The sequence below is a fragment of the Anguilla rostrata genome, chromosome 18 (genome assembly GCF_018555375.3).
Source record: "Anguilla rostrata isolate EN2019 chromosome 18, ASM1855537v3, whole genome shotgun sequence".
In the NCBI taxonomy this organism is placed as follows: Eukaryota; Metazoa; Chordata; class Actinopteri; order Anguilliformes; family Anguillidae; genus Anguilla; species Anguilla rostrata.
In genome coordinates this window covers 31,169,567-31,182,907 of record NC_057950.1, presented here as the reverse complement: position 1 = coordinate 31,182,907, position 13,341 = coordinate 31,169,567, and the positions used below count along the sequence as shown (strand labels likewise).

General features: G+C 43.6%; 1 protein-coding gene across 5 annotated transcripts in view; it reads right to left on the bottom strand.

Moving 5' to 3' along the window:
• Window positions 1-13,341, bottom strand: part of LOC135244704 (uncharacterized) — a 29,911-nt gene that overhangs the window by 12,863 nt on the left and 3,707 nt on the right. For all 5 annotated transcript variants that reach the window (XM_064317204.1, XM_064317203.1, XM_064317206.1 and 2 more), the window contains exons 3-5: window positions 11,716-11,791; window positions 5,400-5,479; window positions 2,608-3,688 (exon numbers count right to left, since the gene is read on the bottom strand). In XM_064317204.1, the coding sequence (XP_064173274.1) occupies window positions 2,608-3,688; window positions 5,400-5,479; window positions 11,716-11,791 (1,237 nt within the window). The remainder of the gene's footprint in view (window positions 1-2,607; window positions 3,689-5,399; window positions 5,480-11,715; window positions 11,792-13,341) is intronic.

Genomic DNA, 13,341 nt, shown 5'->3' with positions numbered 1-13,341 from the left:
ATTCCAGCACAGCTGAGGCTATCTGTATTGTGAAAAAGGCAGAGCGTACAGCAACTAGGTTTCAAGGTCCAGAAAAGACTGCTCTAACGGATTGGTCAATGACCTGCCACTGTTTACCTGTGCTGCTAGATATCACCTCATATGATTCAATACAATCTCAGCTCCCATTCAAGTCAAATGCACTTTATTGCCGTGTGTGAAAGTTTACTAGTGTGAGCCTGGTAATACTGCAAGAGAAGCGACTTTGTCCCTAACCTTCTGCCATAAGCCTTGACTTGAAAACACTCACTTCAAAACCAAGGCCACGCTGCCCCCTACCCTACCCCACAGTTCACTGCAATCGCTAGCCAACAGTATGAAAAGGTAGCGTGTGACAAACAAAAAGTTTTTCGCCAATAATTTGGCAGTTAGAATTCATTTGAATCTCTAATATTTGTTCCTATCTTCCAAAAGCAACCTGCAGCTTTCCAGCAACTATTGCACAGAAATACTGTTCATTTAGTGATATTCCCCCACCCCATAAACATGCTGCTGTATGCTGTATGTATGAGTTAACCCCAACCTGATTTCATACTTCACCCAGCCTCTAAAGTAAATAGGTTTTTTGACTCTGGCTTAGTGGTGACTGTACGTGCAGAAGATGTGTGAGAAAGTGAAAGAGGTGAAAATGAAACAGGATCTCAGAGGTGCATTCAGTGCCATTCAACCCTGCAGTACTATAGAATATATCAGGAATGTGCATTTCAGTACATAGAGGGGGATTACAACATTATCCCATTACCAATGCATGAGGAAAACATTATGGACAAAGCATTAAAAATGAGGGTTTATACTATGTGAGAAAGGCATGGTATATTTGCTAGGTACATCACTTTCCCTCTCTATCGCTCTCGCTTTCTCACTGGCTCTCTCTCTCTTGCTCTCTTTCTCGCTCTCTCTTGCTGGCTCTCTCGTTATCTCCCTCTCTCTCCCTCCCTCTCTTGCTGACTAACTCTCACTCTCTCACTGACTCTCTCTCTTGCTCTCTTCCTCCCTCTTTCTCGTTGGCTGTCTCTCTCTCAATTTCAATTTCAATTTCAAAGTGCTTTATTGGCATGACAAATATAGGCACTTGTGTTGCCAAAGCAGTGGTTACAACATACAACTATATACAATGAATCTGAGAATGTGAGTTTGTTATATAAAAAATATAAAAAATATATACAAAAATATCAGTAAGTGATGTTAGGTGTGTGTGTGTGTCTGACTATCTGTGTGTTGTTTGTATGACTGAATATTATGTGTCTGCTTGTACGGGTGTATGCTGTGTGTAAATGTGTGCATGAGGTGGTCACACATTGTCCCTCAGGGTATGGCAAGAGAACACAAATTGTGCTGCTAGTATGCAGCAACCTTTTTCTTCTCCTAATAGGTAGGGTAATCTATCGTCATTGGGTATATCATTGAATTGGGGACATTTCTGGATTATTTTTTGGTAGAATTTTTGGCGAATTTGGTCAAATTTTGTGCATTCCATTAGGAAGTGTTTTTCAGTTTCAATTTGGTTGCCTTTGCATTGTTGGCACAATCTTTTTTCTTCTGGCAACCATGATTTTCTGTGCCTGCCAGTTTCTATGGCTAAGTGGTGCTCGCTGAGTCTGTACCTCGCCAAGGTGGTTCTCAGTTTTTTGTCAGTAACTGTGGTCAAGTATTTTTATATATATAATTCTGTTTCAGCTGTGTTTCAATTTGGTTTATTCTAATTATGTTTGTAGTTTTGTTCTGATCCTGAGCAGGTGAGGTGTTAGTGTGTGTTAGTGTATGTGGGGAACTAAGGCTCAGGACCAGCTGAGTGAGGGGATTGTTTGCTTTGCTCAACTCTTGGTATTGCAGGGCTTTGTATTGATGTGAGTGGGGCTCACTTTGTTTTAGGTGCTTCCAAAATTTGATTGACCTTTTTTGTATTTTGATAAGTAATGGGTATTGGCCTAATTCTGCCCTGCATGCATTGTTTGTTGTGTTTCTATGTAATGTCAGGATATGTTTACAGAATTCTGCATGCAGGGCTTCAATTGGATGTTTGTCCCATTTACCAAATTCTTGACTGATGTGTGGACCCCACACTTCACTGCCATAAAGAGTAATTGGTTCGATTACAGTTCCAAAGATTTAAAGCCAAATTCTAATTGGAATCTCTACACAAATTTGTCGTTTTATGGCGTAGAAGGCCCTGCGTGCTTTCTCCCTTAATTCATTCACTGCAATGTTGAAGTGTCTCTCTCTCTCTGTCGCTGACTTTCTCTTGCCATCTCTCTCTCTCTGTCCATCTCTCACTCTCCCCCCTCTTTCTCTTGCCCTCCCCCCTCTCTCTCTCTCCTTCTCTTGCTGGCTCCCTCCATCTCTCTCTCTCTCTCTCCCTCTCTTGCTATCTCCCCCCCTCCCTCTCTCTCTGCCTCCCTCTCCCCCCCACTCTCTCTCTCCCTCTCTCTCTCTCTCTCTCTCTCTCCCCCTCTCTCTCTCTCTCTCTCAGGGACATCCTGTCCTGTCTGGTTTGTATAAAGGGCACTGGAAGGAGCTCTTAACTGCATCTGCAGGGGTTCTTTAGGAGAGAACAGTGTGATCACTGACCGCGTGGCTGACTGCAAACGGGAAGCCGCATCTCAAAATCTCCCGTGCTCTGCCGCGCATCTCCGAGCGGCGGCGAGGACCCGGTGCGGGTGTTCGATTCGGGGGGCCCGTCGCTTGCTGTTCCGGGCTCCGATTTCCCAGGAGGCCACAGGTTCCATCGCTTCAGGGCGGGGGCGCTGAGCTCGGCCGGAGGGGCGGGGTCCGGGCGCCCAAACAGTCCGGAGAAGCTCGGGGCCCGCCGGGGCCCGGTCGACCCCTCCTCGGGGGCCGGGGGGGCGGTCCCGCTCAGGTAGAGGGACAGGGTGGACCTGTGCACCTGTCTCCTGTCCTCCGGCTCCTCCAGGGAAAGGGACAGGGACTTATCCAGGTACAGGACGGAGCTGCTGCTTCTGCCGGCCGGGACGTCCCGACTGGGGTCCCGCGGTCGGCCCCGGGACCGGAAGGGGGCGTCCCGCTTAAGGTCGCCCTCGCTGTAGCTGTGCCGGAACTCCGGGGGCCTGGTCACAGCAGGCCCCTCCCCCTCGCGGTAGGCCTGCTGGCATTCCGTCACTTTCAGGATCACCGGCTTCTTCCGGAGCACAACCGGCTCGTGGTCACCGCTGGCAACAGCACGCAGTGGGGTGGGGGCGGGAGTGCGGGTGGAGCTCCCGGCCGGGGTGGGGTGTGCCTCAGGAGCCTGGGTCACGGTGCCATCGGCCTGGACCCGGGCCTGGCTTACAGAGCTCCAGGTCTGGGCCAGGGGACCCCGAGCCTTGGTTACAGAGCCCCAGGCCTGGGTCAGGCGGCCTGGATCCGGGCCGTCCCGGCAGGGCACGCTGGCAGGCTGAGGGACCCTCCGGGCGGTGATGGTGATGGAGGAGAAGCTCGAGTTCGTTTTGGGCGGATTTTTGGGGTCGGAGTCCTCGGGGCACGGGGCGCTCGCGGTCCTGTGCAGCGGGGAACCCCGGGGGTGGGCTACACCCCCGTCTGCGTGCGAGCCGTTCGATTGCACGAAACCGGAGCGCGGGGGCCAACGCGTCCTCTTCTCCTCGTACATGTTCCTCTCCCCGTCCCGGTCCGACGCGTTCCAGCAGCTCGGTGTCTGGGGGAAGGGGAGACAGAGAGACGCCTTTAATTCTTTAACCGCCGTGAGAGCCTGTCCTGCTGATTTCCTGGGCCTCGCAACAACCCATTCAAAGAAGAGCGTCTCAAAATGGACGGTCTTTACTGTTACTGCCGTGACACTGGCTCTGAGTTCCTGCAGTGATGTTAAGCTTGTTAGACAACACTCAAGCCACAGTGAACTGTTAAAACAGAGGCTCAACACGGGATGCCAGGGATAGAGAGAACCAAGAGAGATACACGCGGAAAATGTGATTGGGCGGCAGTGTAATATAATGGCTCAGGAGATAAAGGTCACTGGTTCGATTCCCAGCTAGGACAGTTATGCAGTACCCTTGAGCAAGGTACTTAACCAGCATTGCTTCAGTATACATCCTGCTGTATATGTGGACGCGATGTAAAGAGTTGTGTAAGTCGCTCTGGATAAGAGCGTCTGCTAAATGCCTGTAAATGTCTACAAAAATGAAGTATCAAAGGTCGACTGAGTTAAAATCCATCAGTTACAAAGAGTGAACCCCACATCTGTGTGTGAAAGACTAATCTGAAACAACAGGATACATTTGACAATTCTATACTCCTTGTTAATATAATCTAAATGTGTCTATGTATTCAGAGTTAAAGCAACTATGATGTAGTAAATTCAACTCCAGTAGGGTAAAATAACACTCTGACTGGACTCAAACACTGATAGGGTTGATTTAACACTGACTGTTTGTAGAGTAGAAAGTAACAGCAGACTTACCATAAGCATAATCAGCAGACTACGTTTAGATTAAGCATACAAGTACAGAGCCTTCTTGTTTTCTTAGCCCTGTTCCGTCACAGCATAGCTAATGTTGACCAGTAAGCACATTCTTTAAAGACTGCCCTGACCACATACCTACTACCGCTAGGCTGGACTGGGCTAGATTAGACTCCCTGGAGATCTCATGAGACGTGAGAAAGAAAACACACTGACCTCAGATAGCACAGCCGGGAAAAGGAAAGAGGTAGAAAACCCGATTTTCGCAGACACTCAAACGGACTGGTTTTGCGAAGTTGACGTTTAGCCCTTCCCCAATTCCCGTGTACAACTCACGCTCCCCCGTTTGGAGGACAGGGGCAATAGTCCTCCATTGGCTCACTGGATGATTGTTTCCACTGAAAACACAACAGCGGACATGTGGGCCTTGTTTAGGGACAACAGTCGACCACAGTCTGACTAATGACCTGAATGATGTCAGCAACGTCAACTGCACTTTTGACAAATCCATTTTATTTATTTATTTTTTTGGAGATAGCGTTGCTTTCCAGGTCACCCAAGCAGGACGGCCAAACATCTTAGACAGACATACACCTTCGTTCCCCAGCCACAAACCAAGGCAGTGTGTTCTGCTTCTCAGCTTCTCACTGCAAAAATGAGTCCAGAACGGAAGCTAAATCCATATTAGTGATGCAACATGAAATTAATGTTAAGTCTGATATTCAGTGACGTTGCATCAAATTTAACACGATGACCCTGCTAATTACGTTGTACATGTTTCATAACTCCATAAAACACAAAGGTACCTGACTACATCATTTTCAAATATTCAAATAATTAACAGTCCATGCATTAATATGCCTGTACTGCAGAAGATTGGATATGGGGGGGGGGAAATAGCTTAGTAACAGAATCAATTAATACAAAATGCTTACTGATATTATTTTACCTGGTTTGTGTTTGGATGGCTGGGACTCTCCAATGGTCTGATGCCCAGGGATTGGGCACATTTTTCTACCCGATTTCCATCTGTGAATACAGCATGAAAATAGATGAATGAAAGACACATTTATCACTTAAACGACATCTATTCTCTAGGTAGCTCGTCCTCTTAATTACTCTCATTTCTAAAAATAAATAAATAATAATTACCCTTTGTATTGGTAATTAATAAGAAATGAGCAATGAATGAAGTGTAGCCTTGAGAGGATAAAAAAACATTTCCTAGATCCAGATTTTAAACTACATATCATTCATTGTGACAGTATGGAAAAGTGTTGTTTTTTGTTTGGACCCAAACCTGGAGAAGTTTGTTTACGTGTGCGTATGTGTGTGCATGTTTGTTGTTATAGTTCCTAATACTTTTTGCTGTTGTTGCCAACATTTTAACAGTATTTAAACAGTTATACAACAAGCCGGAATAGAATGTATTACTATACTTCAATGGGAAATAACATCCTAAAATAGTAGGCCTGTAACTTTACTTGCATCAGTAATTTCTGTAATGTCGGGCTTTGAGGAGCAAACCAACCCGTCTGTGGAGAGGCGGGTCACTGTAAAATGAGCTACCAAGTGTTTATCTTCCGCGTTCTCACATCTGCTCCGCCTTGTAAATTATTTATCCATTTTGGGCATCGCGTCTTTAGAAACCATTGATGATTTACCGCAAAAAAAGTCAATACACATCAGTTTATTTACAATCTCCAACACCACTGGGATAAACGAATTGTGGTGTATTAACCTATAAGTGGTTTATGTCCAGTACATGAAGGTTAAAATTAATCTGAGAGGCCTGTGTGTGATAACCGTGGCTTCAGTTGCTAATTAGCATCTCTGTAGCTTTAGCTTCAAATTTGAAGTTTAGATATTAGATTTTTCCTTCATTTGTTTGTGCCTTTTAGGGAACAATAAGTTTAATTTAACTTTTCAAACAAAATATAAAATTAATCAATGTCACAGCAGTTTCCTCCGCTTGTCTGAATGACTGGATGCTAACTGAAAACACCAGGGGAATAGCAGATAAAATTACTTCTTCTTCATTAGCTTATGTAACTCTTCTACAACCTGACATGGATGAGGCTGATATCCCACAATGTACTGGTCACATCTCCCAATAGGCCTATGTACTCCCCAAAAAAGCAGATAATGTTATGATGTATATTACAGAATCTCTTTTACATATACCCTCTACACAAAATAAAGGTAAACATAAAAGAGCAACTATCAATTAAATCTGTGATTCAGCATTAAGAACAAACCACATTGTGTTACATATTTCACTAATGTTGTAATTGGAAAATAATTTGAAAATACAGATGCCGACTGTTTAAACAGACAGCTCCCATGTCACAGTTTTTGCGAATTTGCTTCCTAATTAATAACATTTGTGTAATTATTTGTTAACTGCAATTCGTGGGCCGAGTGTGCTTGTGGCAGCAGACAGTAATTGGATTGACAACGTCTCAACGGCCTATGCCAACCGCCTTTCCATGCCAGCGAGAAGACAGACGACAATTAATAGACAGTAATAACCAGCTTCCTGATAAAATGTCTGCTTCCCAAACATCACCTCCTACTTCCTATTTTTAGAAACAAACTAACTTTCACTGTATGTCTGTCATCAAATATTATACTTCTACACAAGACACCCAGGCCAAAAGCCTTTTTAAAAAATAAATTAATATACTGGACTTCATAAATATATTGCCACTGGTTCTTTCAGTTTTTCAAATTAAATAGCCATCCCTAATTTAAACAAACATTAACATAAACATTTTCCATTAGGTGGTAACTATGGAGGAGAATTACAGTCATGTGAAAATTGCATGAAACCACTTAACATGCCAGAAAGACATCTAAACAGTAATGGCCTGCATGCACTGCATGAAAACGAAGTCAGCTTCATCCCCCAGACATTCTCCCATTTAGTCCAAACGCTAACTTGTTAAGGGGAGGGGGAATTGAATCAGATATGATTTCTCCTGGAAAATTAAACATTCATCATTTCTCGTGCTTTGATTTGTCAGGGGATTTCGGCGAACAGCTGTAGCGTCCAATGAGAGCAGTGCAGTTTTGTTTATTTAAACCCTTCCTTGCCACAGAGCGGCAGGTTACCCTCTGTGATTGACACCCAGAGCTCAAATTACACATTAGACATTTAGCAGGCTCTCATCCACAGTGATGAACACAATGTAAATTCCTTCTACATACAGCCCATTCATCCATCTATTTACTTAAGCAATTCAGGTTAAGTACATTGCTCAAGGGTACAACAGCAATTCCCAACCTGGGTAGTCTATCCACCTCTCACTGTAACCAGCCCAACCCGTTTTATTGTTTGCGCTGGTAGATCCCTCACTACATTTCTGTTACCATTAATTCTGTCTTAACTACCACACCAGGCCAGCCAGCGGAGGATGGGCTCCCTCTCAATAGTCGGGTCCCTCCGAAGATTTTTCCCCAGCGGGGAAAAGTTTTGTTTTTTGCCACTGTCTGAGTGCTTTACGGTGCTTCAGGGCTATTTCATTTTGTTTTGCCCAATGTTCTTTTGTAGATTCTTTGTGACAGTTTGGAGGTGCAAGCCCAGTTTCCTAACTATTATGAGATGTTATGCAGTTAAAGCTCCACTCAGTAATTTTGGTTGCTAATCAACAAACGTTACAAGGATGGCAACTAAGTATCGCGATGGATAATGGTACTCATAGTTTTTAACATCTTGCACAGATGTTTTGATAACCTGGACAACAACTTTGCTTAGACTTCTGAGCCTTTGTTATTGTTGTAGTTCGCATAATGCCACTGTGGCAATGTCAAGTATATCTGAGGTAGTTAGGCATGGTTGGCAAAACTATTCCTTTTGATATCTTGCTTCATGTGTGACTGATAAGTTCATTTTCATGGTGATGAGCTACGCAAGGACTACAAAAATGCTAATACGTAAAATACAAAGAAGATGAGTCAAATGTGGAAGATAAAAGATGAGCAAGGAACTAGTATCGGACCAACACTTATTTTAAAGACTTATTTTTCCTTTTTAAGTGCTTTTAATGAGCATCTTTATCGTTATGCTATAATATAGGACATTATCTTTGTCTTTTTGCTTGTTGTAAGCCATTAGTATTTTATCAGCGACCAAAATTACTGATTGGGCCTTTGACAGTAGGAGACCGTGGAGTCAGAGACAGGGCCTTCAACAAGGCATGAACAACCCCCCTGCCCACCTACCCACCCACCCACGCACGCTAACACAACTAAGCTCAGCCATCGTAGCTTATACACACACATGTTGCACAATGAGTAAGCAGGGTACATCTCAGTAAAGCAAGGCTTATTCTAATGGCAGACCAAAGCATTAGAATGGTCTTGCTAGCCCACAGAATGCTGTGTCTTTGGAACACAGGACATTTCTATATCTGCTTTTTTTACACTAATTTACTTCTGTTCTGATAAAAAACAGAAGCGGGATGAAATAGTGGGATTAGTGGCATGAAACTACAAACAATGATTTGGCAGTCTGATCAAAACACATTTTTGCCATGAAGGCTAATAATACAAGAAAACATTCATGTCCAAGTCAGGCACTCACTGAGCTCCTCTCTGTTTTCTATGCAGAGCTCTTCCAGAACATTCTGGTCACACCAAACAAAACCACAGCAGCAGTAATTGGGGGACACATTCCACCTGTACTTCCATCATTCCTTTATCGTGGAAGAGCAGTGTGATCCCCAAGTGAGTTGTCCCAAGGTGGGGCCAAACTCGTGCCACAACGTGGCCCTTTCCTCGGGCAGCGCACTGCTTTTCGGGCCCCGGGGAAAATGGTCCGTTTGGAATTTGCGTTGTTTTTTGTTCCCAGTTTATCGTGATCTTTGAATGAGGCGATTCTGCCAGGGATAGGCGCCTGACTTGGACGTGATGCCCAGGGCTTTTTTCCGAGCCCGTGAGAGAACAGATGAGCCGCACAGCTGATGAAGGCCAGAAGTGCAAACCGCCCATGTGCACATACAGCACTGAGCAACACTACTGCACAACACTGTGTTTAACACTGTGTTTATGAAGCACTGAGCAACACTACTGCACAACACTGTGTTTAACACTGTGTTTATGAAGCACTGAGCAACACTACTGCACAACACTGTGTTTAACACAGTGTTTATGAAGCACTGAGCAACATTACTGCACAACACTGTGTTTAACACTGTGTTTATGAAGCACTGAGCAACACTACTGCACAACACTGTTTAAGAGTCACTGAGACAACACTACTGCACAACACTGTGTTTAACACTGTGTTTATGAAGCACTGAGCAACATTACTGCACAACACTGTGTTTAACACTGTGTTTATGAAGCACTGAGCAACACTACTGCACAACACTGTTTAAGAGGCACTGAGACAACATTACTGCACAACACTGTGTTTAACACTGTGTTTATGAAGCACTGAGCAGCATTACTGCACAACACTGTGTTTAACACTGTGTTTATGAAGCACTGAGCAGCATTACTGCACAACACTGTGTTTAACACTGTGTTTATGAAGCACTGAGCAACATTACTGCACAACACTGTGTTTAACACTGTGTTTATGAAGCACTGAGCAACACTACTGCACAACACTGTTTAAGAGGCACTGAGACAACATTACTGCACAACACTATGTTTAACACTGTGTTTATGAAGCACTGAGACAACACTACTGCACAACACTGTGTTTATGAAGCACTGAGACAACATTACTGCACAACACTGTGTTTAACACTGTGTTTATGAAGCACTGAGACAACACTACTGTACAACACTGTTTAAGAGGCACTGTGACAACATTGCTGCACAACACCATGTTTAACACTGTGTTCATGAAGCACTGAGACAACACTACTGCACAACACTGTGTTTATGAAGCACTGAGACAACATTACTGCACAACACCATGTTCAACACTGTGTTCATGAAGCACTGAGACAACACTACTGCACAACACTGTTTAAGAGGCACTGAGACAACATCTGAACTGACACTGTGTATGAAGCACTGAGACAAACTATGCACACAGTGTTATGAGACTGAGCAACATACTGCACAACCTGTTAACTGTGTTATGAAGCACTGAGACAACACTACGCACAACACTGTGTTATGAGCACTGAGACAACATACTGCACACACTTAACACTGTTTTGAAGCACGAGAAAACACTACTGCACAACACTGTGTTTATGAAGCACTGAGACAACACTACTGCACACACTGTTTAGAGCACTGAGACAACATTACTGCACAACACCATGTTCAACACTGTGTTCATGAAGCACTGAGACAACACTACTGCACAACACTGTTTAAGAGGCACTGAGACAACATTGCTGCACAACACCATGTTTAACACTGTGTTCATGAAGCACTGAGACAACACTACTGCACAACACTGTGTTTATGAAGCACTGAGACAACATTACTGCACAACACCATGTTTAACACTGTGTTCATGAAGCACTGAGACAACACTACTGCACAACACTGTGTTTATGAAGCACTGAGACAACACTACTGCACGACACTGTGTTTAACACTGTGTTTATGAAGCACTGAGACAACACTACTGCACAACACTGTGTTTATGAAGCACTGAGACAACACTACTGCACGACACTGTTTAAGAGGCACTGAGACAACATTACTGCACAACACTGTGTTTAACACTGTGTTCATGAAGCACTGAGACAACACTACTGCACAACACTGTTTAAGAGGCACTGAGACAACATTACTGCACAACACTGTGTTTAACACTGTGTTCATGAAGCACTGAGACAACACTACTGCACAACACTGTGTTTATGAAGCACTGAGACAACATAACTGCACAACACTGTGTTTAACACTGTGTTTATGAAGCACTGAGACTAATGCTGCACATCACTGTGAACAAACAAAAATCAGAGGCCACATGAAATGCTTCTATTGGATGTTAAGATAACCAATCAACAGCAAGGCCTTGCAGCTCCCATGTGATTGTAAAAGCTACGTAAAAAACACATCAGATGATCACTAAGAAGCCGTATGGCCTTGATGCTGATTGCCTGTCCTATCAGTGATTATGTTTTTTCCTCAAAAGCACTTCACTTTTGATGTTAGATTGTTCATGATTAAAGAAAAATAACGAAAGATGGCCAAACTGCCACATGGCAGAAATTATTCTTATTATGCTTTAAAAAACTGTGATTAGACATATTGAGCAGACAGACTGAAGGGTAATGATTACTTACCTATGTGACCATTTCCAGTCAACTTCTTTGTGTACCCTCTGGGGGTGGTAGCAGCAATGTAAGCCTTCATTTTTTCCTGGAGAACAAGTGACATGAAAGATTAGAAAAACCAACAAACATAATTCCTTCAGGATTCCATGAACATAAATGTTGCTAAGCAACAAAAAAACTGTCAGTTGTTTCATATATTGTATAGATTAGAATATAAACAAAACACAGTGTATATATGTACACTTTATTAAATACATCTAACCCTAAGCCTAACCCATCTAGTACCACACAGTAGATTGTCCAGTGTTAAACCAACTCTTTACAGAGTACATATGAGTCCAATAGGGATGATATGTACTCTGTAAGCATTAATTTAACACTGAACATTTAACTGTGCAGGGAGAACCCCTTGTTGCAGTTCCCTTTTTCCTCCAGAACAGCATTAATTCTTTGTGACATGGATTCAACTAATGGTCCATGTTGACTTGATAGCATCATGCAGTTCCAGAAAATTTTTTGGCTACACATTCATGCTGTGAAGTCACTGTCATGGAACCAGCTTGAGATGATGTGTGCTTTGTGTCATGGTGCATGGTGCTGGAAGTATCCATTTGAAAAAGGGTAGACTGTGGCCATAAAGGGATGCACATGGTCAGCAACAATGCTGTGGCATTCAAATGATGCTCAGTTGGTATTTTGGGGCCTAATGCGTGGCAAGAAAACATTCCTCACACCATTAGACCACCACCACCAGCCTGCACTGTTGACACAAGGCAGAACTGATCGATACACAGAATCATGCTATGTACACCAAATTTTGACCCTACCAACCGCATATCGCAGCAAAAAGTGAGATTTCTCCAACTATAGAACAATATAGTTAGATGTACGATTATGGATGTACAATTCTGAATCTCACCCCCCTTGGGCCCCCAGGTGGCATGGGGCCATTGTGACCCACCATGGAGAGAGACACAGTGTGCCGATGTGGTTCTGGCTGTAGCCGGCAGCTGGAGCTCTCTGAGACATTCCTTATGGGATTTCAGCCAGCCTGAGAGACTTCAGTGTGCAGACAGGAGTAAATCAGGCCTTTATTTTATAGGGCTCTTTGTGCCGGCTACTGACTGAGATACACTGGCCAACCGCACTGTGTAGTGATCTGAGAACAGGGCTGGCAACGGAGGGTCAAGCTTCTATTCCCAAATGGGACAATGCCACTCTACCTTAGAGTACTTATAGTACTCTATAATGTTCTGTCTCTGTGTATATACTGTATATCAACAACATAATGTGACAATGTAACAGGCAATACCTTCACAGTCATGATTACAGTTACAAGTAAACTCAGAGAAAGTGAGAATGCCTTGTGCTAGTGTACAGAACCATAATCCACAGCATAAAAAGTAACATTTCAGTTATAGTTTTATTAACACTGAAAAGGCCTCTAGAATAGTTGAAAAATTGGTTGAACAACATGGTTGACAAGATTAAAAATGCTTGCCTATCTGTCATCTGTCACATACCACGTTGATAAGTCCTTCAGTTACGTAAGCATACTCAAGCATGCACTAATTGTGTTGACTGGGATAGCAGAAATGTAGTCACATGAAACGTAATCCCTTAGGAATTCCGACA